The sequence below is a fragment of the Watersipora subatra genome, chromosome 2, assembly GCF_963576615.1.
Source record: "Watersipora subatra chromosome 2, tzWatSuba1.1, whole genome shotgun sequence".
Taxonomy (NCBI): domain Eukaryota; kingdom Metazoa; phylum Bryozoa; class Gymnolaemata; order Cheilostomatida; family Watersiporidae; genus Watersipora; species Watersipora subatra.
Genome location: NC_088709.1, coordinates 28,985,829 through 29,013,327, shown reverse-complemented (window position 1 = coordinate 29,013,327; position 27,499 = coordinate 28,985,829). Strand labels below are relative to the sequence as shown.

Below are 27,499 nucleotides of genomic sequence, written 5' to 3'. Positions count from 1 at the left end.
TGTTTTGTATGTAAGCTGCAGTGTGATTGTTTTCCAAGATGTTATCGTCGTATGGTGCATTATTTTTTATTAAATCTTAAAAATTAGACTAGGTTTCCATGTTAGCTATTCAACTTTAGCAGAACGTCATTTAGGCATCCTTTGGAATATTTTTGGTGATAGCAGCTCAATATTCACTAGTTTCACTTAATATAATAAATTCTGTGAGGGCAAAATACGCCTTTAGCATATGTCATCGCCACACCATATTCCATCGTTCTTCTTGCGTTGGCTAAATTGTCAAAGGTGTGAATAAAAAGGACGTGACAAAACCAGTGTGGACGTTACGAAAACGAGCGTTTGCTAATTTGTTATTTCAGCGTTTATTTCAAAATATTTAAAAACCTCATTTTCCGCATCGAATGTTTCTAAAGTATTTGCCTGACTTCCAGAGTCCTTATTCTATCTGGAAACTCTCTAGCAGGCCTGCCAACCCAAGAGTGGAGCAATGCGTGAGATTTGGTTTTGGAGCAATTGATGTATCAATGATAGTATATATAAAATTGTGAAAATTGGGGCAAAAATCTCACGCATTTCTCACACACTTTCATTTTTTCTTTGGGGTGATTGCGCGAGTCTCACGCCCAATGCGTGAGAGTTGGCAGCTATGCTCCCTAGTCATCTGCCCAATTTACAAACATTGCTTTTGGCTGTTTTTTAACTAGCCAGTTAAAATATTATTAAGAAAACTAACACTTCAATGGTGGGTTTTAAAGTTATTTTGTTATGAAAACTTTATGAAGTTACTTTTCACCATACCAATGATATATAGCCCCTTATGTAGGGGCTGTATATCATTGATCAGACTGGGTTATGCTTCTTATCTGGTTGTAACAAAGTTATAGATCTACTTATCAAAATTGGTTTTGTTCAATCCCAAAGACTTTTGTATTCATTAACATTCGAAAGCTCTTTGAAACCTATGTTAAATTTTAAAACTACTCAAAATCTACCCTGATATGTAATATGGGCAAAGTAATCGTGTTTTTGCAAGTAATTAAATCTTGTAAGTTTATAAACCTGCTCAAACATACTGTATTAAGTTATGCGATTCGACTGCAATTCTGTAAAAAAAACTTCTATAACTATTGAACAATTATCTTTTTCATATATATAGTACCATAATTGATTATTTCTATGGTTGACGGTATTATTTAAGTTGTTAGTAAAGCAAGTTGACTGACGTTCATGTGTCATTTTAAATGCCAACAGCTATCACCACATTGATGATAGTTTTTTTCGGTGGGAGTACCAATAGGGGTTTTCGTTGTGTGGTTTTGAGGTGGGCGAGGGGTGCTTATGGGTATTCGACATAGTGTAAAGGTTTTCAAAGTGGGCTAGGGTGTGAGAGGTATGGTAGGGGGTATTTTACATAATGTAGGGGTTTGTGAAGTGGGCTTACAGTTTTTTCGTTGACATAATGTTGATTAAGTGACTTATTTTCTTTAGGTATGCCTATAATTAACTTGGATATAAAAAAAACTACAAAAGTGTCTCTTTTATAGGAACTTCTTTTGTCTGCTAAAATTCAGATTAATTAGCAAAATCAATTTATACTAAAAATGCAAAGATGGTAACATATTAAACAGTAAAGGGGTGAAATGCTCAATAAATGATAGCATAATTTATATGCAATTTGAATAAAATCTCACTTCAGATCAAAATTTAAGATGCTCAAATAGTTTGTTGATATCATCAAGGTTTTAGTTTTTATAATACCTCTTAGTTCTAAGTGTTGCAGTCTACTTAATTTGTAAATTTAAGCTGGTTTTTTATACTAAAGTGTGCTCTAATAGCAATGTTTGTTTTATTTTTTTGAAACAAACTATATTTTTACCCTCAGAGCACTGCATATTGAAAGTGAATTTAGGTTGTATATAATTGTACACTGCTGAGGATAGTTGCCAAAATATTTCTTCGATCAATATTCGTTTTCACAAGTGTAAGATCGTATTGTTTATTATTGGTTTCAGCGTTTTTATTCAATATATTTGCTAACAAGTTGTTGAAGTTAATGAGACTTTTTGGGATTTTTCACCTGATTTAGATATAATTCCCTCAAACAATTTTCACTGAGTATCATCATGAACTTGGAATACATAACTGGATACAATATGTTCACAAGTGCTAAAAGTCAAAACTGTTTTGAATTATAGAAGTAGTCTTGTTATATTCTAAGATTGTGAGCTCAAAAAGAAGATTTTACTTACTTTTTATATAGAAAACACCTGTGTACAGATTTTTCTATTGTGATGCAATCAATTCCATTGCTTTCCACATAACTTTTTTGTGAAAAATCTTTTAGCTTGGCAATTACGCAAATGAAGGCTCAATGAAAAAGGTTGAATTTGAATTGTAAAAAATTAATGAAAATAATTCGAGAGCTGTTCCCTCGAGTTGATTCGCAGTTAGTCTGAGTTTTGTCTCGTAACTTATGTTAGTGATTCATTAAATTTATACGTGAATCTGGTCCAAAAGAAAAAGCCATTTGAATCCTGAGGTCAGTAGGGACCACCTTAATACAATGTCACCGGCCTATTGGCAGTAGGCTAAATAATTATAGAATAATGAATGGCTGGTTTCTGTGACAGTAATCTTTATTCACTGCAATCTGGTCGGTTTAGAAGTTTAGTATTCAACCCATTGTCTTTTTCTCAATACCTTACAATGTTTGGGCTTTTCTACTAATCCGTATAGCCCTTAATCCTGTCTGATTTTATTGCCGCTAGTACAGACACAATCTGTTTATATCAACTGGTCCTGGGCTGGAAAGGTCACTGTTATGTTTCTGTATGAATAATAACACAAGATGTGGTTTATTCATTCTCATAGTATGTATTGCACTAACATGTAGAGACAACGAGGAAAGTATAACAGTAATAAATGTTACCTGTATGAATAATAACACAAGATGTGGTTTATTCACTTTCATAGTATGTATTGCACTGTTGCCTTCCAGGCCTAGTTTATGCTATTATTCCAGACCATTAGCTATGGCTATTTAATAAATAGCTAAACAAAAGCATAACTTGTATTAGAATATTCAGCTATATTAGAATAGATGGCGCCAAGTTAGCTTGATTTAAGCTTTATGATGGCAATCTATCAGTCACCACAGGTCATAAATCAGAGCATCCTCAAAATGGTATCCTTGAAAATTATTCTTTTTGCCATATGGTGTTAGCATTATTAGCAAATTATATATGCCAGCTGTTTACTACTCATTTGTCAACTGTTCGTCTTTGATTTCTTGTAATATTGTTTATTTTATTAGTTTTGCATTCTGTATACAATATGGTTTTATACTACACACATTAAATGCATATTAACATTGCTTATCATGTTAGTTTGCTACTGTAGTGTGGCAAAGTAGTTTTGTATACTGTACACACTATACTCATATACATATTGTGTACAGAGATTAAATAGTCAAGCGTTTATCATTTTATATTACAAGTGCAATAGTTGTGTACATAATACACTTGCACATTGTACACACATTAAATACAGCATAACATTGATTATAATTCTATGTTTGTATTGTAATATAACACAGTAGTTTTATATACAGTAGATGCTCTTATAAGGTATACCTCCTATAATGTAAATTCCAGATAACGCAAAAAATTTACGATAAGTTTTTGCTTCCTACTAAGTACAAAAATTTCATATATTGTAAAGTATCAAGTCCGGCAAGTTTTCCAAATCGATTTGAATGTTAGTTTATCTCGCCCCACTTGCGGAAGAAAAACCGCCGAGTGTTTAGCGTTATATATGTAACTTACGCGACATTCTAGTTTGTCGTAATAGATCGTTAAAAGTGTCGACAAAAAGGCGAATAGGATAGTTTCGCGATTGTTCATAAATACAACGGCGATCGATTAGTGCGGGTATTACAGCGTCTGTGTACAAGTTAATGTCACGGGTTTCGTGACATTAACGTCGAAAATTATTTTAATCCTAACCATGACCCCTGAATAGTGATGGACTCCAAACAGGTAGAACTGCTTTTTATAGTAAAACGATTTTGTTGTTTCGCCTTTTTGTAGACGTACAAAATATTTGTTATTAGCTTTAATTTGCAGAATAGACTTGCTGTTTAGAAAAATAAACAAATCATTGTAAATGAACGTCGACAATGTGCAATCCCTACCAACTTGTAAATTTGCCGCAATTATTGTTTATAAAACCAGTGAGATTGATCGTAAAAACGAAAAAAGTTGTTGGTGCAAACCAATAATTCTGCAGTTACGGTACATCCCACAAGAGTTGAGTAAAGTTTTTCTTTTTTGCATGGCCAAAGGGGTGAGTTTGGAAAGATCTTGGAACAGATTAGGCAATTTACATGTATTTTACTGTTCTTATAACGTAAGTTCCCAATAACGTAAACGTTCCTGAAACAGATTGTTTACGTTATAGGAGCGTCTACTGTACTCTGTATAATATACTTCTATGGGTTTATTCTTATTAGTTAGTGTTGATCAATTCATATTGGTATCATACAGTAGCTCTGTATACTGTCTATACTATTCCTTTTACCGTAAACACGCATCGAATGCAGTATAACATTGCTCATCATTTAGGTTTCTAATTCTTTTAGTAATATTTTTCTCAACTCTTCAATTGGTAAATTGAAGCATTCAAATATGTGCCAGCTGCTACTACAATCGTATGTGCATTATGTTGCTAATTGCTCTGTAAACTCAAGATAAGTATTTGATTGGTATATTTCCAAATATAGGTAGTTATAAGTATAGGTTTCTCTAGTATAAGTAAGTAAAGTTTTCTTTGATTGTAGGCGGTTATAAGTGTATGTTTCTGGAAGTATAGGTAGATGTAAGCATAGTTTGTCTTGAATATAGGTGGTATAAGTTATGTACACTATAAATCGAAAAGTTGGTGTGTAGCTATAGTGAAGGTCAATCATGGCCATAGAATACATTTGCAATCACGGTCAGCTTCGCCTCGGTATCCTACTTTGTTAACTTACTGCGCAATGCATTCCTCTCATCAATACAGAGGTAAATGTTTAGAGTGACTTGATTATACACAGCTAGTTGTCACGATTCATCATCTGCATATTTGCTTGATTGAATCCTTACATACGCAACTTCATCAATACTTATAATCTAGTTCAATCAAGCATAAGTTCTCATGCTCTTTTAGACAAGGAATGCAGAGTAAATGACCAGAACACATTGTATTGTAGTTCAGCATTCTTGAATGACTACAAACACATTGTCTTTCAGCATATGTGGTTGTAGGGAAGCATTAGTTGATGGAGTGAGTTGGTTATATTTAACTGTGAGACTGAAAACAGTGCGTACTAGTATTAAAAAGCGTTTTGAAAATCATCTGTGATAGTTTCATAGGAGAGTTTGATTTCCATGTAAAAAATCAAACTCATAATGTTCATTGTGTTCATTATGCTTCTTATTGTTTAGGGAACTTTTTTATCTCATTCATCATAAATTGTTGTAAAAACACCAGGCTTCAGTTAGATAATACTCATTAAGATATAATCATTTTCATCTGATACAATGAAACAATATGTTTGAAAAGGAGAATATTCAGAGTCACTGAATATTCTGCTACTCGCATCATGTCAGTAGTTAAAATAAAAAACAGGTTTTAATGTCATTTGAAACATTTGGAAGCACAGCAACATTGTGCCTCCGTGAAGTTTATAGGAAGAGCATGCGCATGATGCTGTGGTGCTGACAAGTACATTTGTGTTATTTTTTTAGTAATACAATTTCCGCAGACACGCTAAGTTATATCAGAGGTTAAAATAATTACAAATTATTTAGATAAATTGAAAAAGTAGTTCATGAGAACCTAGAAACTACCGAACATGTTATTAGGTCTTTCCTATTATCTTCTGTAGTTTTGGTGCAAGTTATTTTCCTGCTGAATGCAGTACTTAGTGATTCTCACATGTTACTTAGCATTGTCCTAGCATTTGGTTAAATACAGTAATCTGGTGTTTATCACAACTGTTGAAGGAATAGCGTTAGCGATGGTCATAACGCATGCACCTGTCCGTACGATAGAGCTTTTTCACTGGCAAGGTATTGTAGGTGGTTAGGTACAACCGCAGTTGGGTAGTTATGGAAGACAAATGAGGTGGGATATGTTTATATGTTGCATGAGTATGTTTGCTAGTCTTGTGCGCCGTGATCGTCATGATTAATCACTATGTGGATAATTTCCGATTAAGTGGTAAGGCGATCAAGTATTGTAGTGGTAGTGCGCTTGTATTGAATCTGCGGCCCCGGGTTTGATTCCCATATGAAGCAATCTTTTCCCAATGCTTTTAGTGTTAGGAAAAATATTGCTTCCTAGAGATTGCTCCGCAGACACTCTTAGTGTATCTACGGACAGATGGACAGGGGCGGCTCCTATTATAGTAAAGACTAGTACGCTTGCCAGTCTTATGCACTATGAGAGATCACCATGAGTATGTGGAGAGTTTTCTCATGAAGTGGTAAGCTGTTGGAGTGGTGTTATGATAGTGCGCTTGCCTTTAAATCTGAAGCCCCTGGTTTGATTCCTGTGTGGGCAATATTTTTTATTAACGCTCTTAGCGTCGCCTCAGACGGCCAGACACTGCTCTTATTACTGTAAAGATTATACGGTATTTGCAAACTCTCAACAGCGTATTTATACTGAGCTTATTTTGATATTATTGTAATTTTTATTTGTCCAATTTTAACAAACTACATTTAGCCAAAAAAAGTTGATGCCTACATATCCATACAATTTTATTAATCCGTTTCATTATTACTTGTTTAGATGGTAATATTTCTAGAGGTTTGTCAGTAGTAAACGAATTAATCAACACATCTGCGACACATTCCCTATTTAATGAGCTAAATTTTGATTTTGTCCAACTTGTCCAAATTTTTGATTTTGATCTCACTCATTTTATGAATAATTAAACTTACTAGATTTATTCAATCCTGTATAAAAGATTCAATTATTTGATGATATATCAATCGGCACTGCAGACTTCATGTGTATACAAAGTATAATAAATAATTGATGTCACAACAGTTTCAGTGTTAAGATTTCAGATCTGTCTGTTTTGTTTAATGTAACTGATGTTGAAGCTATAAATCATTTTATTGTACTTGGAATCGCAATATTTTTTGTTTCTCTAATCGGTCCAGGTTTGTCAAGAGTGATATGATTTGGTGCAACAATCGTCAATTGACTTAGTTTTTTAATACACCTCCGGTCAAAGAACTGTAGGATGTGAATGAACCAAGTCTTTGATGTACCAGCACCTAACAAAATCTAGAAACGGAACACTTTCCGTTAGTAACTGCTCTTTGTGATGAAAGGCAAACAAGTAGCTGCTGTCTCTTTGCTATTATTACTTTGAAGAATTTTGGTATGTAGGTTTTGGAGGATTTTTTTGGATACTAGGTGAATGCCCACCGTTGCCTGGGTAATAAAAAAGTATTTGGACAAAAAATTTATTTTTATTCAACATATGTAACCTTTACCATTCTAACTTTTAAACGTCGTATCATGGGAAAAGTGTTTTTTGGTGCAATTCAAATGATTTGAGAAAAAAAGTCGAACAACTGTAAAGGTTTTAAAAAAATTTCAAACGACTAACTTTTCAATTTCATAACTTGAAAGAAGTGTTTTGTTGATATAAATTAGGAGGAAAAATGAAACTGTAGAGGTGTTTAAATGTAAATTTTAAATCATTATTAGCAAGTAGTGGCTAAATATAGTATGTTTTGCTACGACTACAATGAAACATTTGGTATACAAACATATGATTTTTAGTTCATTTTAGTGTTGGCATCATAAGACGAAAATATCGTATAGAGCGGTATCGAAACCCATAGTAATTATCTAATGCAATCACCTGGTAAAAATCATCGAAATCATCATTAAAAAATAGTAGCAGAACAATATGTTAACCTTGGTAACTATAGTTACCTACAATAACTTTAGCTCATTTTGTGGTTATGATCTGCAAGAAAATGTAACATTACGTCGTACCACGCGGATGAGTTCTTACCTTCGAGACAGATGTAACATAAACGCTGAATCTAACTTAAATGAATTTAGCTTACTAAACACATGCTTGAAGACTCAGAAATGCTGAATATATTTTAGTAAACTTCAAACTTGTAACTAAAATTTTACACTTATCTGTTTGCGAATTTGTTTTTACCATAACGAATAACGCTGAACTGAGATATTGACATTTTTGTTATTTTGTCGTCATCAGTACAGCAATCGCTAAATTTTAATTTAGAGAAAATTTATTGTTGATATTGTAAGACGGAAAACTAATTTGCCCTAATATGGTGAGGATGAACAAGCGTGGCGTTTTATATAGTTAAAGGTTGACTTGCAACAAAATTCACATTACAGTTATTTGGTATCAAAAGATTCACTATGTCTTACTCTGCTGTGTTGTAGGTGCAAAATATGTAGTAATGTGATTACAAGCTCTTAGAGCTCAAAATTGAGCAGTTAATCGTCGCCTCCACAAAACCGCCGTAGATTAGAATCTCTTTTTAAGATGGCTCAAATGGGACGTAGTTGTACAAGATGGCTTCTGTTTACACTTTCACCTAATCTCATTCGTCGAAATATTTTCACAAATATACTTCACGCATTCAATAAAACCATGTCTATTGTTCTTGCTCATCTGTTTTATCGTCATTGTAATGCTGTCACTTTCAGCACTGATATTTTATGACTTACCGTAAAAATTCGTTTAATTTTTTAACCTTAGCTCGAAGAAGTAGATATCATTGTCTGATAATCATGGCGAGCCTGTTGGTCACCTGTGATAATCGAAAAGTGCTATAGAAATTATTTGCGAAGTATTGGATCACATGATTAGATTACGACTAGATGATTAGATGAAGTCGAAACAAAGCTGTAAAGTAGCGAGCATCTATATTTGATACGGGGGTCTTCAGTAAAACCCGAAGTGTTTGTCATAAACTAGTGCTACAAGAAGTTTCATATTGAGCCTTTTATTAGCTTTTCAATTCAGGTGGGAACATCACGTGACAAAACAATAACCAAAGGTAATGACAACGTCAGAGAAATAAACTGATTCCAATCTACGGCGGCTTTTCATTTTTTTAGCTTTTAAGAGCTTGTAATCACATTTCCACATATTTTGCACCTACTACACAGCAGCGTAAGACATGGTGGATCTTTTGACACCAAATAACTGTAATTTGAATTTGGTTGCAGCCAACCTTTAAGCGAAAAATACTTCAAAACAGGGCATTGTAATGGGTGGGCGCAATGTGTCAATTAATACATCATTTAGCATGTGCAATCGAGATGTGCAATCAAGAAAAGGGTGCACGTTATAGTGATAAATATCTAAGGACTGTATAGCTCAGTGGTTAAATGCGTAGTTAGAAACTTTTGGTTGCAATCTCCGTCAGTTTGCAACGTAGCATTTGTTGAGCTCCACAATCCACGACAATCTTTCAGATTTATTTATATAGATTGTGGATTGGAGCAGCTCAGTCAGAGATGTCAACACCTGTTTGCGATGACTTCACAAATGCCTTGATTTATTCCTCCTTACTTTTACATCATGTTCTGTTTGCTTCAGTGAAGAGGTGATGGTTGTGTCAGCAGCCGTCATAGCTCGGAGGTCTTTGTACCTCTTCTCCGTCGGAGCTGCCTTTGCCTTTGTCCTCAATCTGCTTCAGCGGCAGCGTCAGGTGACCATCTTTCCTCCTGGCATTTTTGGTGATATACTCAACTCAGCATGGTGGGTGCCTCCTGCATGCGGTCTAGCAGCCGGTGAGTCTTGTTTTCTTTGCCTCCGCTGTCTGAACCGTATTATCCAATTTGTTAGAGATCTTCTGTTGTCAGACATTATAATTGGTCTAGGGGGCTTCCGTCAAGCTTCAGAATTTAAGTACAATGCAGCCGCTTAATCATAAGGACACATCGGAGAACTTGAAAATCTTTTACCATGTGCTATCTCTGACATAAAAACATGATTTCTTTCAGATAGCGATTGAATCAAGGTATTCAATTTAATCCAGAGCAGCAGCGGTTCAGTGGTTAGTGCGCAGGCATGTAATCAGTAGGTCAGGGGTTCGAATCACAGAAGGACCATTGATGGTGTTAGAAAGGGCAACCAGCCACAATTGCTCCTGTGCCAAATCCCAAGCGCAGATGGTCACAGTATATTTACATGTAGTTCCACAATAAGTCTGGTTAAAAATACAGTGCCATACATGCTGTAGAGACTAGAGAGGGATAAATTTTGAAAATGAAATTTAAATTTAATGAATATTTCAAGACCGAAGTGAATTTTTTACGTTTTGGCCATCTGCTTAGATATTATTTGCAATACTGCAGCAACTAGTTCTGTTTTCAAAAATATCTGTTTGTCGTTTCATTTAAAATGACTAATATTAAACATTGATGCGGGTAACAAACATTATCATGAGTTGCTGTTATCCAGATATTTTAGTTATCATTATTTGTGTGAATACAGGTGTCACGAATTCTCTCGGCTTTATGTGGGTAAAAGTTAGTCAAATATATTTGTTATACTGTAAAGGTCTGGCCCCGGTAGCTGAGCCAGCTTTACTTCCCTAGCAAGGCAGTGCAGTCTGAACACTGGGCCTTCCCCTCGTCGGCCTGCCTGACACACCTAGTGGTCGGATCAGGCCGCGGCGGGCTGTCCTCAGTTCAGGCTCACTTGGAAGGCTAGCACGGCCTGCTCTCTGAGACCCTATCTTGGCTAATTTAGGTCCCGGCTAGCTTACTGGAGGGCCTGATCTCCAATGCTATCGCATTTCTGATCAGGTCCGATCGTAACGCAGCCAACCCCTAGCCTTCCTTAGGTGTCTCCCCAAAGCAGTTCGTGCTTGAAGCCAGATCAGTTCTGGCAGAAGGATCCTTATTCAGCCAACCAGGCAGGCATCAAACGTAGACAGTTTGTAAGAATAAGTATAAGTGTATTTAACGTATCTCAGCACATGTACAACTCTGTCTTGACAGTATCAAATCCGTAAGAAGAATCCCAAAGAGTTGGCCTATGCCTTCTCCTTTTATACTATTTGCTCCGCCCACAATTATATAACATTCATTGTTTCACATCAGGCCTGTGAGGCAGGCCCAGACAATAGGCATAATGGGGTGCTAGCAGGCCTGTGAAGCAGGCCCAAAAATGTAGTATTATATAACAGTAGAAATAGAAATAGGTTAAGACATATACAACAGGTTATGGTCAACAGTTAACAGGTTAAGAAATATACATAAGTGACTAGGCATAATGTTAACAGGTTAAGAAATATACATAAGTGACTAGGTTTAGTATAGTCCCGTCCTCCACACACTCCCCCCCAATTGTTTGGCCTGGGGTCAACAATTTACCCGAGGTGGAGTCATAGATGTCTAGCGATATTGGTTTGCACAGTTACGTAAACGCTGTACCTCTTGGTAGCTAGCTCGGGCTAAGCTTTGATATCGCCGGTACTCCTTTTCCTCACGGTCGGCCCGGCGGAGATAGACTTCCCTCTTGTTGGAGTGGTGAGGCTTTTTCTCTCCGCTGGTTGGCCTGTGTACCTTTGTGATTGGTTCCTCCACTATTCCCTCTTTATCCGCCGTGCTGGCATGGATTTCCAATATTGGCTCTTCTTGTTGAGTATCTCCTCGTTTTATTTTTTTCGGAATAGTGTATCCCGAGAGGAAGGATCGACTTGGTTCCTCCCTGCCTTTGGTATCCTGGCGATTTTGTACTCTGACTGTCAGGTTTGGAATATCTGCCCCTGGTTCTGTGGCAATCGTAGGTTTTGTGGTTTCTATTTTTCTCTTTGCTGTCCATCCTTTCCCATCTTTGACCGGCATGCAGGTGCCGAAAGGAGGGCGGTTTTCCCACCCGATGTATTCGCAGAATTCCTGAAAAGACTCTTCGTCCACCTGAAAAACCACGCGCGGGTGATTCTCGATGTCTTCCTCCGTCCGTTGGTGCTTATAGATGGAGAAAAATGAAGAAGAATTCTTCTGGCATTTGCACCAAAATCGCCAGAAGTGTTGTCTGATGTGGCGTCGCACCACCCGGCTTTCTCTATTCTGGAATCCACATAATCGACACTCTCCCTTTTCTTTGTCCTCTGCAGCCTCCATCTTTTTATAGGATTCGGGCGTATACCAAACGTTCCTGGGAGAGTTCTTTCGTTTGGCCGGGTTCGGGCTCCGTGTCGGCTTTTCCTTGGCTGATGTCGTTCCTAGCCGGATCACTCGCGCATTTATCTCATCGTCCTGATTTGGTTTGGTCCCTTTATATGCTATTGGTGTGGCCTTTAAATTTGTTGAAGATACGCTGACACGGCGCTCTGGATCTATGCCTGTCTGTGTGGCTGTTGTCTCCGTCTCCTCAAGTATTCCGTCAAGCTCAGTGAGTAGTTGCTGCAATTCTTTATCTTCGTACTGGGTACTTCTCGGGTCCATGTGGCTAACGTAGTTGCGAACTGTCTGGGACAGAGAGCAGTCGTGAAATGACGTGTATGCGAATTGGCTAGGAGCAGCATTGTGGTTGACTGAGCGTAATGGCGGCCAGTTTCCGGTGGAGCCTCGTCCTTGGCCCGGGCCAACTGTGTCGCCAGTCGTTACTGGTCCAGATCGTCCCTGGCCGGAAAATCTCTCTCTCTCGGAGATTTCTCCGGCCTCTGCGATCTTCGCCCCTTCGTTCCAGATCGTTTGTCCTTTCTCACTTGTTCTGGTGGTTTGGATTTCCGCAGTCATCGCCCTCTCCAACTCCTCCATAGAGTCTTTCAACGTTCGATATTGTAACTCTCCTTCCTCGTCGAGGACAAGGTTTCTTTCTTTCAGCAGCTCATCTATGTCCTCCAAACGGCTCCTTAATAACTCGTATCTCTCTCTGGCTGCTGGGCTACTCTTCACCTCTTCTGAGAGTTGGAAGTTTTCCATCTGTTCCCTTTCTCCTGTTCCCGTGTTCTGGCTATTGGTGGTCAATGTTGCCTCTAACTCTTCCATGGAGTCCCTCAACGCTCGGTACTGTAATTCCCCTTTTTTGTCGAGGCTAACGCTCCCCCTTCGAGAAGCTTTTCGATGTCCTCCACTCTTGCTCTCAGTATCTCGTACCTTTCTCTGTTTTCCTGTGTGTTCCTAATCTCTTCCGAGTATCGGCACTGTTCTTCCTCTTTCTTCTCGGGTTCGACCTGGTGACACACCGCCTGCCCATACCGGATGGGTGGTCTTGTAATTCTTCGGGGCCTCCCATCTCTTCTCAACTCCACGGGTCTGTCGGCTCCAGTGGGCTCCGTCTCCACCTGCGTCTCTCCCCCGGTCGGAACCGGTCTAGAGTTCATGGTGGGGGTCGGTTCTGCCTGTTCAGTCTCTGCAGGTGCCCGTGGTTCTATAGTCGTTTCTTCTCCCTGTCCACCCGGTCTGTGAAGATCGAGGGGGGCCATGGGATCGAACTCGGCTCCCAGGTCATCTTGTCCTAACTCCAAGGGGTCTGTGCGTCCTGGCGCATTAACGGGCTCCTCCTCAATACTGCTATCCACGGGAAGGGGATGCTCCTCCTCCGTCAGGGCTTCCAGTAGTCGCCTCCGGAATGTTTCCCCCTTACTGGGTGCGGGAAGAGGGTCCCTGTTCCTAGGCTGCAGGGGTGGTTGGAAAGCGGGTTCCCTCGCGTGGAACTCCAGGGTAGGCAACAACTCGCTCGGTTCTTCTCTACTTCTCCTATTGCCAGTAGCTCCTCTCATGTTGGGGCGCCGAGCCGGCTCCCTGGTGGCCGGGGCCCTACCATCTGCTTCTGAGCATGCAACATAGGGCTTCAGGCGTTCCTCGTTCTGAACGGATACCTGACCCTGCCGTTCTACTTGATAGGTATTATTAGAGTGACGCTTGGTGACCGTGTACGGCCCCACGTATTTGGGTTGGAGTTTGGGGTTTTCACCCCTCCTTCGCCGCTTATTGACCAACCACACCAGATCTCCCACTTCAAACAGGGGCGGCTCTTCCTCATCCTCTACCCTTACTTTCATCTGGCGCTCCCGGAGAATCTCGTGAGTTTCTTCTAACCGACTGGCCAACTCCAACACGTAGGGCTGGATGGCTTGGTTGTCCGTGGCTACTGGTTCGGATAGCTGGTCGGGCAGACGCAGCTCCCTGCCCATCATCATGAAGTTCGCAGTTTCTCCGGTGGCGGAGTGAGGTGTGCCCCGAAACGCCCTCATGATTTGGGGTAACAACAGGTCCCATTCTGTTGGTCCTCGGCGGAGAAGTAGGGCCCTCAATGAGTCTCCCAGGCTCCGGTTGTTTCGCTCTACGATTCCATTTCCTTGAGGGTGGTATGGGGTAGTCCGTGTCTTGGTTACATTCCATAACCTGCACAACTCGCTCATGAGTTTAGATTCAAACTGGGCTCCTTGGTCCGAATGCAACTCCTCCGGCAGGCCGAAGTAGCAGAATACTCTCTCATCCAGGGTCGTGGCCACTACCGGTGCAGTTGCATCCGGAATGGCTATGGCATCCTGCCATCTTGAGAAGTGATCACTGATCACGAGAATCCACTTGTTCCCCTTCTCAGTCTCTGGCATTGGTCCCACCAGATCCACTGCCAACTTCTGCCAAGGTCGCCCGGCGTAGAGTCGGTGCCGGCTCTTGGTGGCGTGGTTCCCCCCGGTCTTGGCTACCTGGCAGACCTCGCACGTCTTGATCAGGCGACGTATGTCTGCACTTAGGCCCGGCCAGTACCAATTTAGTAGGACTCTCTTCGTTGTCTTGTGCACCCCTGCATGGGCCAGCCGATGAGTTTCCCAGATGACCCGGTTTCGGTCTGCTCGGGGGCATAGGGTGCACCATCGAGAGTGGCCGTTCGTTATTAGCCGGATCTCCAGGACACCGTTGGTTGATAGCCGCATGGCTTCTTGCCTTCTGTGTAAGATTCGGAGCTCATTGTTCCCCAATGTCAGTTCTTCCTCCGTCAATTCCTGGTCATTCCTTACAGCCCAGTACATTCGGGCCACGGCCTGGTTCCCTTCCATCTGGCTTTGTACCAATTGACGGAAGTCCCGCTCTCCGGGCAATTTGATTGCGGCCACCTTGTTAGGGTCTTCCTTCATCATAGCCTGCTTACTTGGACCTCCGTCTCTCTCTTCTATGCGGGTGCATTGCCGGCAGTTCTCCGGGCAGGTTTGCCGACTCAAACCGTCGGCGTTCCCGTGTTTGGCCCCGGGTCGGTGTTCCAGTTGATAGGTGAACTCCGACAGGATCTCCAACCACCGGGCCACCTGAGCCGACGGTTCCCTTCGTCGGCACAACCATCTCAAGGAGGCATGGTCTGTTCTGAGTAGAAAGCGTTGTCCATATAAATAAGGTCGAAAGTGTTTTACGGCCTTTACCACCGCTAACAGTTCCTTACGAGTGACACAGTAATTCTGTTCTGCGGGGCTGAGCGTTTTACTGTAGTACGCTACTACTGTCTCCCTACCATTCTGGTTCTGAGACAACACCGCCCCCACTCCCACGTTACTAGCATCGGTATCCAAGATATACTGGTTCCCGGGGTTGGGATAACCCAAGACCGGTGCCGTGACCAACCCCCGTCGGAGTGTCTCGAATGCCGCTTGCTCCTCGTTGCCCCACTGCCAGGCTTTCCCTTTTCCTGTCAGAACAGTGAGTGGCTTGGCAATAGTGGCATAGTCCTTCAGATACTGCCGATAGTATCCAGTCGTCCCTAAAAATGCTTGTAACTGTTTCACATTCTGTGGAACTCGCCATTCTGCCACCGCCTTGATCTTCTCCGGGTCAGTGGATACTCCTTGCGGGCTCACCACATGTCCGAGATATCTCACCTTCTCCTGGAGGAGTTCACACTTCGAGGGCTTTAGCTTCAACCTGGCCGTTGCCAGCCTCCGGAAGACTTCTTCCAGGCGAGCCAGGTGTGTTTCAAAATCGGGGGCGATGACGATAATGTCGTCCAGGTAGAGCAAAAGAGTCTTCCAGTGGAGTCCTTGCAACACAGATTCCATCAACCTCTGAAAGGTGGCGGGAGCCGATGTTAGTCCGAACGGCAGCACTTTCCACTTCCATAGCCCACTTCGGGTGGTGAAAGCAGATCTTTCCTGGGCTTCCTGGTCCATTGGCACTTGCCAGTATCCGCTGGTCAGGTCTAGTGTGCTAAAGAATCGACTTCCCGCCAGGGCGTCCAGGCTCTCATCGATTCTTGGGATTGGATAGGCGTCCTGTTGTGTGATGGCATTTAGTTGCCGGTAGTCCACGCAGAACCGCCACCCGCCGTCCTTCTTCCGAACCATCACCACTGGTGAGCTCCAGGCCCCATTGGCAGGTTCGATCAGACCCTTTTCCAATAGGTCGGTCACTTGTCTGTCCGCCTCTGCCTCCTTGAGGGGCCCCAACCTATGGGGAGGTTGTCTAATGGGCCTGGCTCCTTCTATCAGCGGGATACTGTGTTTTACCAGATCGGTCCGCCCCACATCGCCCTCGTACTTACTGAAGACATTCTGGTATTTAGCCAGCAGGGCGGCCAACTTTCGCCTTTCCTGGTCGTGCGAGCAACCCCGGACGGCCTGATCGTAGAGCTCAACTAGATGTTCGGGCACTGCTTCCCCAGCGTATACAGCTGTACACCCTACTCCAGTTACTTCGGTGTTAAAGTCTTTTGGTTCTGTCCAGGGTTCGGCCTGCACATCTTCTGCCCCGATGGCAGTGTACAAGCCTATCACTTGTCCAGCCGCCAAATCGATAGGGTGGTTACTCGGATTTAGGCATTGCACGGCCACGGCGCCCTGGTCTCCGGGCTGATTCAGGCTACGTGCCACCGGAAGGTGCGGGTCGGCTCCCTCTATTACACCTACGGGTACGTAATTTCGGGCTGATATCCTTCCCGCCACCGTTACTTCAGACAATGGTGGAATGGTGACCTTCTTCCAGGTGTGTACCTTCGACACCATCAGTCTGCCGTATCTATCGGTACAGGAGAGTCTTCTGTCCCCGATGGAGATGACGGGTTGGTCGAAGTCCATGTGACATTGGTGTGAGATCAGGAAGGGCATCCCCAGGATGGCGTCCTCGCTGATTTGGCTCACAATGAAGTTCTCCTCGATCGGTACATCGCGGACTCTCCCGGTTAGTCGGATTAGTCCGTAGAATTGGAGCTTACTCCCGTCTGCCATCAGACCGTATCGGTCATTTTCCTCCAGTTGATCTCTAATCCGGGCTGGCATTTGGTCGAACACCTTCTTTGACAACAGGTTCGTATTGCAGCCGGTATCTATGAGAAAGAGCAGGTCCTGTCTCTCCATTTTCCCGGGCAAGAAGTAGCTAGATTTGTGGGGCTTTTCCAAGGCTCCGATTCTTGGTAACTCATTCCTTTCGCAGGTGTCGTTAGGCGCCCCTTTGGAATATCTTTTTCGTGGCAGACGCCAAGGCCTGTCCGGTGGTGGACTCTCAACGAGCTGGTCCGCCAGGCTTTCCTCGGGAGCAGCTGGCCTTGTGCTCTCCCCGTACCGGCCTGTCGGACCCGACACCGGACTCAGGCGTTGGCCTGGGTCTCCACCCCGGAACGGGTCGACTTGGTTCGACTCCCGTCCTTCCTCTACTCCTGATCCTGGGGGGCAATAGGCTCGATCCCAGCCCCACCCGTTCCTGGATCTGCGACCCCCTGGTCTCTGGAATTGCTCCACCATAGCTGGTTCCTCTTCCTCTCCCGATCTGGAGGGTATAGATCTCTGGAGAAGCTCAGCTCCGGATGAACTGGCTCTCGCTCCCAATCTACCCTGTCCAAATCTCTGGGAAGGATCAGCACTGGCTGGGCCTTTTTCCTCCGACCTAGGTCGTCTTGGTTCCTGGAGGCGTTCGCTCGAGATTAACTTCTCCTTCTTTCCCGATCTGTGTTTAGGTCTCTCGAGAGCTCCAGCTGGTGCTGGATCGGCTCTCGGTCCCGACCCTCGCGGTCCAGATTTTTTGGAGTAGTTTTTCCCGATTGTACCTTCCTCTAGACTACCGACATTTCCTGATGTCGCTTTTTGTCTAGCTTGCCTTTGGGTTTGGCGGACATACCGCCTCTGGGCCTGTCGGGCCTCCTGCCGCAATACTCGAGGATCCATCTCCATGTCCTCTTCATCTAGGCCTTCTAAGCTCTGGTAGTGGTTGTAGGTGGGAACCTTCCCTACCGGAGGCCTCTGCGTGATAGCTACCGAATTCGCGGGGTAGAACCAGCCTTCCGGGTCCACCTCCGACTTCCTTCGGCCTGCCCCTCTCACCTTTTTGTAATTATTGGTTCTTGGCGCCCTATTGCAGCCAGCAGGTTGCCCTACTGCTGCGGGCGGTAGGCGTTTCCCTGGTTCTGTCCCTGGGTGGTGCGGTTACTGGGTTGGTTCTTGGGGCAGTTCCTCCTCCAGTGACCTGTCTGATCACACCCCCAGCATCTCCTTACTCCTTTTTTCCGAGTCACTTGCTGTGGAGGACCTTGTGAGTGACCGACTTGTCTCTTCAGATCGGCCATTTCCTTTTTTAGATCCTCCATCGTGGTCAGGAGTAGACCCAACGAGTCAGGGGCAGCACGGACTACTACGGCCTGCTCTACCTCCGCCTGCTCCTCCATGGCCTGCTCGAGTTCGTCCGGCAGGACTGCCCTTACCCCGTATCTTGCTGGATGGTTCTGTCGAATGGTCATCTCGGGCCGTATCTGTAGGTACTCATTCCCTGCTCTCACGGCGGCCTCCAGGGTGGGGGTGGGTACTGCCAAAAGGTGTCTTTGTAGGTATATGTTACCCAAGGATCCGCAGAAGGTATCCACCGCCATCTCCTCCTTCATTCGATCGGACAACTCCTCGAACGCAATGCTCGTAAGTCTTTCTATACGAGCAGCATGCTCGAATAACGTAGTGTGGGTTTCCTTCCTCAGGCCCTGCAGTTCCGACCTTGCCTCCTTGGGGGTCATGCCGAACCTTGCCCGGAGGGTGTTGAACACCGCCTGTAGTGTATGTCCATGCCCACATTCCTTGGCCTGTTCTTTCAGCCTTCCTCGAATGTGTAATAAGGCGGATCTGGCTCCCCAGTCATTGGCGACAGCCACATCATTGAACTGCCTTATGAAGGCTTCCACATCACCGTTCCCATCGTACTCAGGAGCCTTGAATGTCTCTCTGGGTACCGGTGGCTCCGGATTCCTTTGTGCCTCTTGGTTCACAAGCATCCTCTCTAACGCGTTCGTTAATCGCTCTAGACCCTCTAGTCCTTCCCTTTGGGGGACTCCCGGTCGTTCCGCGCTACGAGTGCGTCTTTCCATAATTGTGCCTTGCTAGTTATCTTTTGTGGATTGTTTAGATCCCACTGCTGCCACCAGTGTAAAGGTCTGGCCCCGGTAGCTGAGCCAGCTTTACTTCCCTAGCAAGGCAGTGCAGTCTGAACACTGGGCCTTCCCCTTGTCGGCCTGCCTGACACACCTAGTGGTCGGATCAGGCCGCGGCGGGCTGTCCTCAGTTCAGGCTCACTTGGAAGGCTAGCACGGCCTGCTCTCTGAGACCCTATCTTGGCTAATTTAGGTCCCGGCTAGCTTACTGGAGGGCCTGATCTCCAATGCTATCGCATTTCTGATCAGGTCCGATCGTAACGCAGCCAACCCCTAGCCTTCCTTAGGTGTCTCCCCAAAGCAGTTCGTGCTTGAAGCCAGATCAGTTCTGGCAGAAGGATCCTTATTCAGCCAACCAGGCAGGCATCAAACGTAGACAGTTTGTAAGAATAAGTATAAGTGTATTTAACGTATCTCAGCACATGTACAACTCTGTCTTGACAGTATCAAATCCGTAAGAAGAATCCCAAAGAGTTGGCCTATGCCTTCTCCTTTTATACTATTTGCTCCGCCCACAATTATATAACATTCATTGTTTCACATCAGGCCTGTGAGGCAGGCCCAGACAATAGGCATAATGGGGTGCTAGCAGGCCTGTGAAGCAGGCCCAAAAATGTAGTATTATATAACAGTAGAAATAGAAATAGGTTAAGACATATACAACAGGTTATGGTCAACAGTTAACAGGTTAAGAAATATACATAAGTGAATAGGCATAATGTTAACAGGTTAAGAAATATACATAAGTGACTAGGTTTAGTATAGTCCCGTCCTCCACAATACAATGTCAACCAACCCAACTAGATATTACAGACACTTTAATCTCGCTATGGGCAGCATTATGGAGGTAGGGTATCTGGTAAGGTCATTTGTTTTTATTATTGCTAGTTTCTTTGGCCGCAATTACTTGTGTTATTGCTCGACAGACGCCTTTCCCTATTGTGGCTCGGGCTGGTCACTACCCACCTACTGTGTGGAAAAATGTCAAACATTTAAATGGTTTTTAAATCGTCTGACCTTTTTGTCTTCGTAGCCAAATTTCACTCACGCGCTTTTACTCAGTAAAATGTATGTATATCTAGTTACTTTTCATCACAATCAGTAGTAATATTTCAACATGACCTGTCTGAACACCAGTCTGGTTTTCAAATTTATGATGTCATCATGTTGAAGAATGGTGTATACTGAAATACACAGTGTCTGAGTAGTCTGCTAAGGATCGTGTCATACTGCAACAATTTTAACCGCAATCAGGTTTTGTCGGTTTCAATCTTTAAACAGGTTGGCAGTCAGATCATCTCGAACATCAGTAACCATCGTCACTGACAGAAAAACGTCGATACTTTCTACTAAAATCTTCTAACATTTTGTGGAATTCATTTTTAAATGATTTGGGGAAATCTGCAGATATCTCCTGCTCTTTGCCCCTTTCTAGTTGGTAACAAACAGAATTAGCATGTAGGTATAGGCTATTAGTTAGAGAGTAATACCCCACTTATAATAATAAGGAGGCTTGATATTCTAGCCAGATCACCTGTCAGATAGAACCAGTGTCTGATGGCATTCACTAGCTGTATATACACATTGTACCTCAGTCCCCTTTGGTAAAGCTGTAGATGATAGCATTGTACTCTATAATAAGTTGATAAGAGATAACAGAGCGATGTGACACGCACTATACTGCTAAGGATGCTGCACTATTCGGTGATATGAGAAAGATAACTGGTAGATTGTGATAGGATTCTATGTTGTTACTGGTTAGTTTAAAAGTAGATAAATATTGCGAATTCATCATGAACACCCAGAAATCATTCCTGAAGTCTCAGCACTATTAGTATTAAACATCGGTGTAGGCTAAACTGAAGTAAATGGTTGTTAACTTGATGTGAAGGCAGCATTTATCTCAGTTCGTCAGCGAAAGCATTTGCAAACTAACATTTCCACTAGCTCACAAGCAGCACTTTGAGCTACATATATGTTCTATCACTACTGGTAATAAAAACGGGTAATAAAAACGTTTTTGTACAGAAAATCTACTTTTCATCAACATATTCAATACCAACATTTACCATTCTAACTTTTAAATCAAGGTGTTTGTTCATTTCTGTGAACTGTGCTATTTATGGTTACTGTGTTTATTTCTGTGTAATTCATACCGTATCGGCTGCAGTGCCTACTATCAAATCTATACAGATTGCAATAGTCTTGTTGGCTATATGAGTTAACACAATTTTCTTCACTTATCGCATGCATTTTTCTTCTGGTATGGCATTACGCATAAGGTAGTGGCAGTGTTTTACATAAAACCATGAAAGATGGGCATGTATTGCAAGTATGTTCCAAATTTATTTCACGGTAAACTCAGTTGGACAGTATAGTGTATCGGATAAATGGATGTCCGCAGAACTAAGGGTTGTGAGTTCAAATCCTGTTCACAGCAGATATCTCATTCTTAAAACTTTGTCGCTATAGCTGGACAGATGGTAGTACGGTAGTACGTAAGTACAGTCAGACAAACATTAAGATTCATCTATATAGATTGTATATATATCAACTAGTATCACTAAGTCAATGAACTGTTTAAGAAAAGCTGCAGTCCATTTTGTACAAACCATAATTGTAGTCTATAGGCCACTTAAGGATATTGCTCTATCAAGTACTGGTAAATGAGATTTTTTTCTATTAAGATTTTCTCTAAAGCTAGCTGTTAGACCTGGTACGTCTTATTGAATGTACATGGTAACCTGTCGTTATTGAAATGTGCGACATTAGCTAATCAACCTGTTGTTTGTATTTTAGTGGGAGTCGGTCTGCTCTATCCAAAAGTCGATAATATGCTTGGCCGGCACCACAAGTTCACTACAGAGTGGTCCAGCGTCATGCGCTGCATTGCTGTCTTTGTTGGTATAAACCATGCAAGTGCAGTATCCTTTTACCATGACGACTTGGAATTCTCTCTACCACATTTATGTAGTACTTTTGTCAAGACGAGACTGCATGATAATGTTAGTTTTATTTGCTGATGTTCAATGTAGTATCTAGTATCTACCACAGTATCTACCACAGTATCTATCACAGTATCTAGTATCTACTACAGTATCTAGTATCTACCGCAGTATCTAGTATCTACCGCAGTATCTAGTATCTACTACAGTATCTAGTATCTACCACAGTATCTAGTACCTACCACAGTATCTAGTATCTACTACAGTATCTAGTATCTATCACAGTATCTACCACAGTATCTAGTATCTACCACAGTATCTAGTATCTACCGCAGTATCTAGTATTTACCACAGTATCTAGTATCTACCACAGTATCTACCACAGTATCTAGTATCTACTACAGTATCTAGTATCTACCGCATTATCTAGTATCTACTACAGTATCTACTACAGTATCTAGTATCTACCACAATATCTAGTATCTACCACATTATCTAGTATCTACTGTAGGATCTGGCATCTATTCTAACATCTTCGGTCATATCTAGTAATAATTGTAGTCTCGAGTACCTACCCTTCCTCTAGTATCTGTGGTTTTATAAACTGTCTGCTGTTGCATCTGGTTATTGAGATGCCCATATATTTCCTTAACTGCTCTTGCAGAAAATAAACTTTGATAACAATATACAACTATCACTGACACTGGCAGCACTGAGTGTCGGCCTCTGGTGGTTATTTGACCGATCAACTGTTGGTCTGGTGCTAGGAATAGTCATAGCTGGTCTTGCCACCTTCATAACACAGCTTCTTGTTTCTCAAGGAGTTTTTTGGTATGTCATTCACTCCTCGTCACTGTGCATGAACATACATGTACCTTTGGCCATATACACTCGGTTTAAGTATGTGAGGTCTGTAGTTCAGATTTGAACTGTTAACCGTCAAAAACTCGGGCCCAGCTAATTTTTATATGATTGGCTTTTCTTACTGAAAAGTTAAACTATCATTTGCTGACCACCTTGCGTCGATATTACTGCAATACTGCAAGCAGCTAATTTCATTTTCAAAAGTATCTATGTTTATCGTTTCATTAAGAATCACTATTCACTACTACTAAGCGTTGATGCAGGCAACAAACATTTTCATTAGTTGGTGTTATTCAGATATTTTAGTTATCATTATTTGTGTGAATACACGTGTCACGAATTCTCTCGGCTTTATGTGGGTAAAAGTTAGTCAAATATATTTGTTATACAATGTCAGTCAATCCAACTAAATATTAGAGACACTCTGATCTTGCTATTGGCAGTCTTATAGAGGTAGGGTATCTGGTAAGGTAACCTTTAAAATAAGTTTTGAGCTGGAGGTGATTTTACGAATGTCTATTGGTACCTTAGCCTATCACACTAACAAGTACCATAGACTGGAAGATTTTCCTGCTCACATATAAATATCACTTATCGTCTATTGATCTCTCATCCTGCCAAATTACTTCTATTCATAACTTGGCAATGGAGCTGGTTTTGCCAGTTTTCTTGTTTTGTGCATGAACTTAATAATCTGTCATATTTCCCAATTACAATGCTTCAAATTATTACAGCCATTCACAGGCTAGGCATGTATTTTTTATTTTCTTCCACCATAAAATTCATATATTTTCAAATATAGTTCTTTTTTTTTATAAATATAAACTAAATGTGTGAGTATTTTATATGTATTTGTTCTCATAAAATAGCTCCCAACCTTCATCTCAATCAATATTTTCATTCGACTAATTTTTTCTGAAATTTGGTAGATCTAGTTGGTGTTTGAATAGGCATTTGGAACTGAGGCTTCCTTAGTAAATCCATAATTTACTTAAAAGATTTGTGTTTAATGTCAGACGTCTATTTGGTTGGTCAAACGTGAAAATACCAAGAACATGTTTGTATGTTTATAGATTGCAGGCTTTAGTTGACATTTCATGCACTACTTCGTAAGTCTTGAAGTAACTGTTCTGCGACCCTGTAGACTTCCTGCACAGATAACTTCTGCAGTGCTGCTAGCAAATAGCTCAATTTTTCAAAAATAGCTGGATAATAATCACTTCCTAGAAAAACACCAGCCACCTAATAAAGTTTTAAGGTCATGCTCTGTCTGGATACTGATGTTCAGGCTATGCCGGCCCCTAGAAACACAGTTGAGTTTATGTCAGCTCACTGCGTGTGTCATGTTTAGTGCTGTCGCTGTTATATGGTGATGACATTTCTCATCGTTGTTTTGTCAGTAGATATGCTTGTCAAGTCCTTTTCCTCATACTAGTAGAGTTTATCACATGTCTTTATTGTATAGAATCGTTTTGTTGTATATTAGATACACAATCACCGCTGTAATTGTGTGAAATAGCCTTTTTGTTAAAGCTGTCTTGGTGAAACTGCCTTTTGACATGTACTAGAACTAATGTTTCACTCTGTGAACCACTGCAATGTTAGTGCTTTTCAGGGTGAAAGACTTTTTGTGTATGAGCAAGTGGCATTTTTTATTCGTAGTCGTAGTCGATTAAATGATTGTTCGTTCATTGCCTCAAGGAGATAGTAACAATGGCAAAGCTGCTGTATTATGATAGAAAACATTTTAATGTTTTATAACCCATCATTCATGGGTTATAAGATGAGAATACTTTATGATAAGGATAGCTTGTCCTTCAGTCAGTCAAAAATTTCCTCCAGCTCCTTTGGCGAGCATGCAGGAAAGGAGGGATAGAGTGAAAGACAGCATATTTTGGCCATCAAGTCATCTCTTCATGTTCCTTTGGCTTATCTCGAGGGTGATCAACTAGTAAAAGAATTTGTATCTGAAGCAAGATTCTGTAGCGTTTTGTTAAAACCGGACCGTATTTTATCGACAAATACCATATCGTGGTACATAGCATGGACACCAATTCGCTCATAACTAAAGCCTGCTAAGTTCGCCTGTCAGTTATTTCTCATCATTGGAATGCGTTACTTGAGCTTTGACAAGTTAAGTTGCAATGTGATAGGATGGACTCATGAAAACTCAGACGTGACAGGGTGGTGTAGGTGACAAGGAAGTAGTAAGTGCACTCGCTCATTGCTCGATTACATTCGATTCTATCGGTCACCTAGTAGCTTTCTATTGTACAAGCTTCATCTGTGCTTCGTCATCTTCTCAATTCAAAAACACTTACGCCATATTATTGATGATAAACATTCATATTTGTTTTGCTGTCATCGGAGTGGCATTGAAATCGGTGATTAACATTCGGAACTAGCTATAAAGGCTGTCATTTTAGGAGAGACAGTTCATGCTGGTGCTGTGTTGGCTGTACAGGTCAGTTATGTCTGTGACGTTTTCCATATTACTAGCAATAACACGGGTGAGATGCGATAAGACTTCATACAATTGCTAGATTTGAAGCTATTTAGTCAGAAACACAGGCTAAAGAAAGTCCCCAAATAGGCGTCAAATACCGGTAGAACAGTTAGCGGTGTGAGACATTATGTAGTCAGTAGGGTGATTAGAGAGGTGCTTGGTCTATGGTTTATTGTTTAACTCAATGGTCAGTAACATGATTAGAGAGGTGAATGGTCTATGGTTTATTGTTCGATTCAATAAGAGATCCTCACCACTGGGCACGCTTGTTGAATAATGTCCCAGTATTTATATTTGATTGACAATCACTATTTCACTATTGTGTGGATGATGCATATTTGGAATTGTGTGCACATTGCGTTACCACACAGTATAAGTTTCAATGAAGATTTGCATTTTGCCGATTAACGCTGGCGATTTGTAAAACGATAAGGAATTCTTCGCCAGAGGTCACAGTGGTGTAGTCTTGTCTCGCTTAGCAGCTGTTTTTTTTTTGCTGAAGATGGGAAAATGTTTTAAATGGAATAGCTTGTGTGGCATTTTCTTGGTAATCATTTGCAAGCGCCATTTCCATCATTCATAACCGATTTTCAACAATCCATGAAACTTTGCCAGTAACAAAACTCGTTTGACTTGCGGGTTTTGCTGTTTTCCTCTTGCAGATGCCACAAACTTGGTCATGGAAACATAGTGTATGCTTGTTAGCTTTATCTAAGCCATTCATCTATGTTAGTTTCGGTTCCTTAAAGAAGAGAAAGTAATATATAATACTTCTTTCCGTAGGTACTCCAAACCAGATTTCTTCTATATAAAATCGTGGGTGCCTTGTATATTCTTCTCCGGAGGTGTTACCATAGGCACTATTGGTCGGGCTCTAGCCACGGTAAGTCTTTGTACATACATCTTCCTTCAACTTGTTTCAAACTTCTTCGTCTACTTCTAGTGGTTCAACTATATATGAATGTTGAAGATACTGCCTCATCTTGTACTCATTTCTTATCTTTTGTTACCAATCAATTCAGGTATAAACCCTGCACCTTTACTTACAAGGTGGATACATGACTTTTTACCTCTGGGTGCGCACTGTGATAAGACAGAAATGGCTGTCGTGTGCGAGGTAAGCGAGTGCGAGGGAAGCGCAAGTTCACGGTCATTGGAATTAGATTGTGCAAATAAGAACCCCCTCTACTGAAGTAGAAAGCAGGCCAAAGTCTACTGTTACATTATGCCCAGCCGCTTCATTGTAATAGCTCTTGTAAGATCAATAAACTCCTGTAAGACTTTAGAGAAGTTAAGAAATATTTTCTGCACGTGAAATGTCGCTACACCTTGCTCGAAACGGAGTCATTCTTTGCATGTTGCAAGTCTATTCTATCAATATAATTTGTATAACTATAGTCTTGTATGAAAATGTTCCATGCATATGGAAAGTGCTGGCCACATGATGGTCCAAACTCGCTTATCCGATGGACTTGTAGTTTAACTGGTGGGGCCCACTTTGTGATGTATTCCTAGATGAACAAAAAAGCATTGACAATATAGAGAATTAGGATATAGTGTCAATTATTTCTTGATCAACTCTCGATTCTATTATCAGAGAATAAGTATTATGAATAAGCCAGTAGTGAAGAAATATCGGTAAAGGTTGCTTACTATAGTAAGAAATTATCCAATCAAAAACAAGCTTGTTGCGCAAATCGAGCATGACTTGATGCTATTTGGTAATGAGGCTTGTTGCTTCGGCTGCAAAGAAGTATTGTCGACATGACATCTGCT

At 41.7% G+C, this 27,499-nt stretch overlaps 2 protein-coding genes across 5 annotated transcripts in view; both read left to right on the top strand.

Moving 5' to 3' along the window:
* LOC137387277 (probable phosphatase phospho2) overlaps nucleotides 1-27,499 on the top strand; it is a 393,003-nt gene that overhangs the window by 339,193 nt on the left and 26,311 nt on the right. The gene's annotated exons all lie outside the window — the stretch shown is intronic.
* The window catches only part of LOC137386764 (insulin-induced gene 1 protein-like), a 28,818-nt gene that overhangs the window by 334 nt on the left and 985 nt on the right, over nucleotides 1-27,499 (top strand). For both annotated transcript variants that reach the window (XM_068072898.1, XM_068072899.1), the window contains exons 2-5: nucleotides 9,653-9,846; nucleotides 22,208-22,332; nucleotides 23,018-23,184; nucleotides 26,507-26,606. In XM_068072898.1, coding sequence (XP_067928999.1) covers nucleotides 9,663-9,846; nucleotides 22,208-22,332; nucleotides 23,018-23,184; nucleotides 26,507-26,606 — 576 coding nt within the window. In that variant the 5' untranslated portion in view covers nucleotides 9,653-9,662. The remainder of the gene's footprint in view (nucleotides 1-9,652; nucleotides 9,847-22,207; nucleotides 22,333-23,017; nucleotides 23,185-26,506; nucleotides 26,607-27,499) is intronic.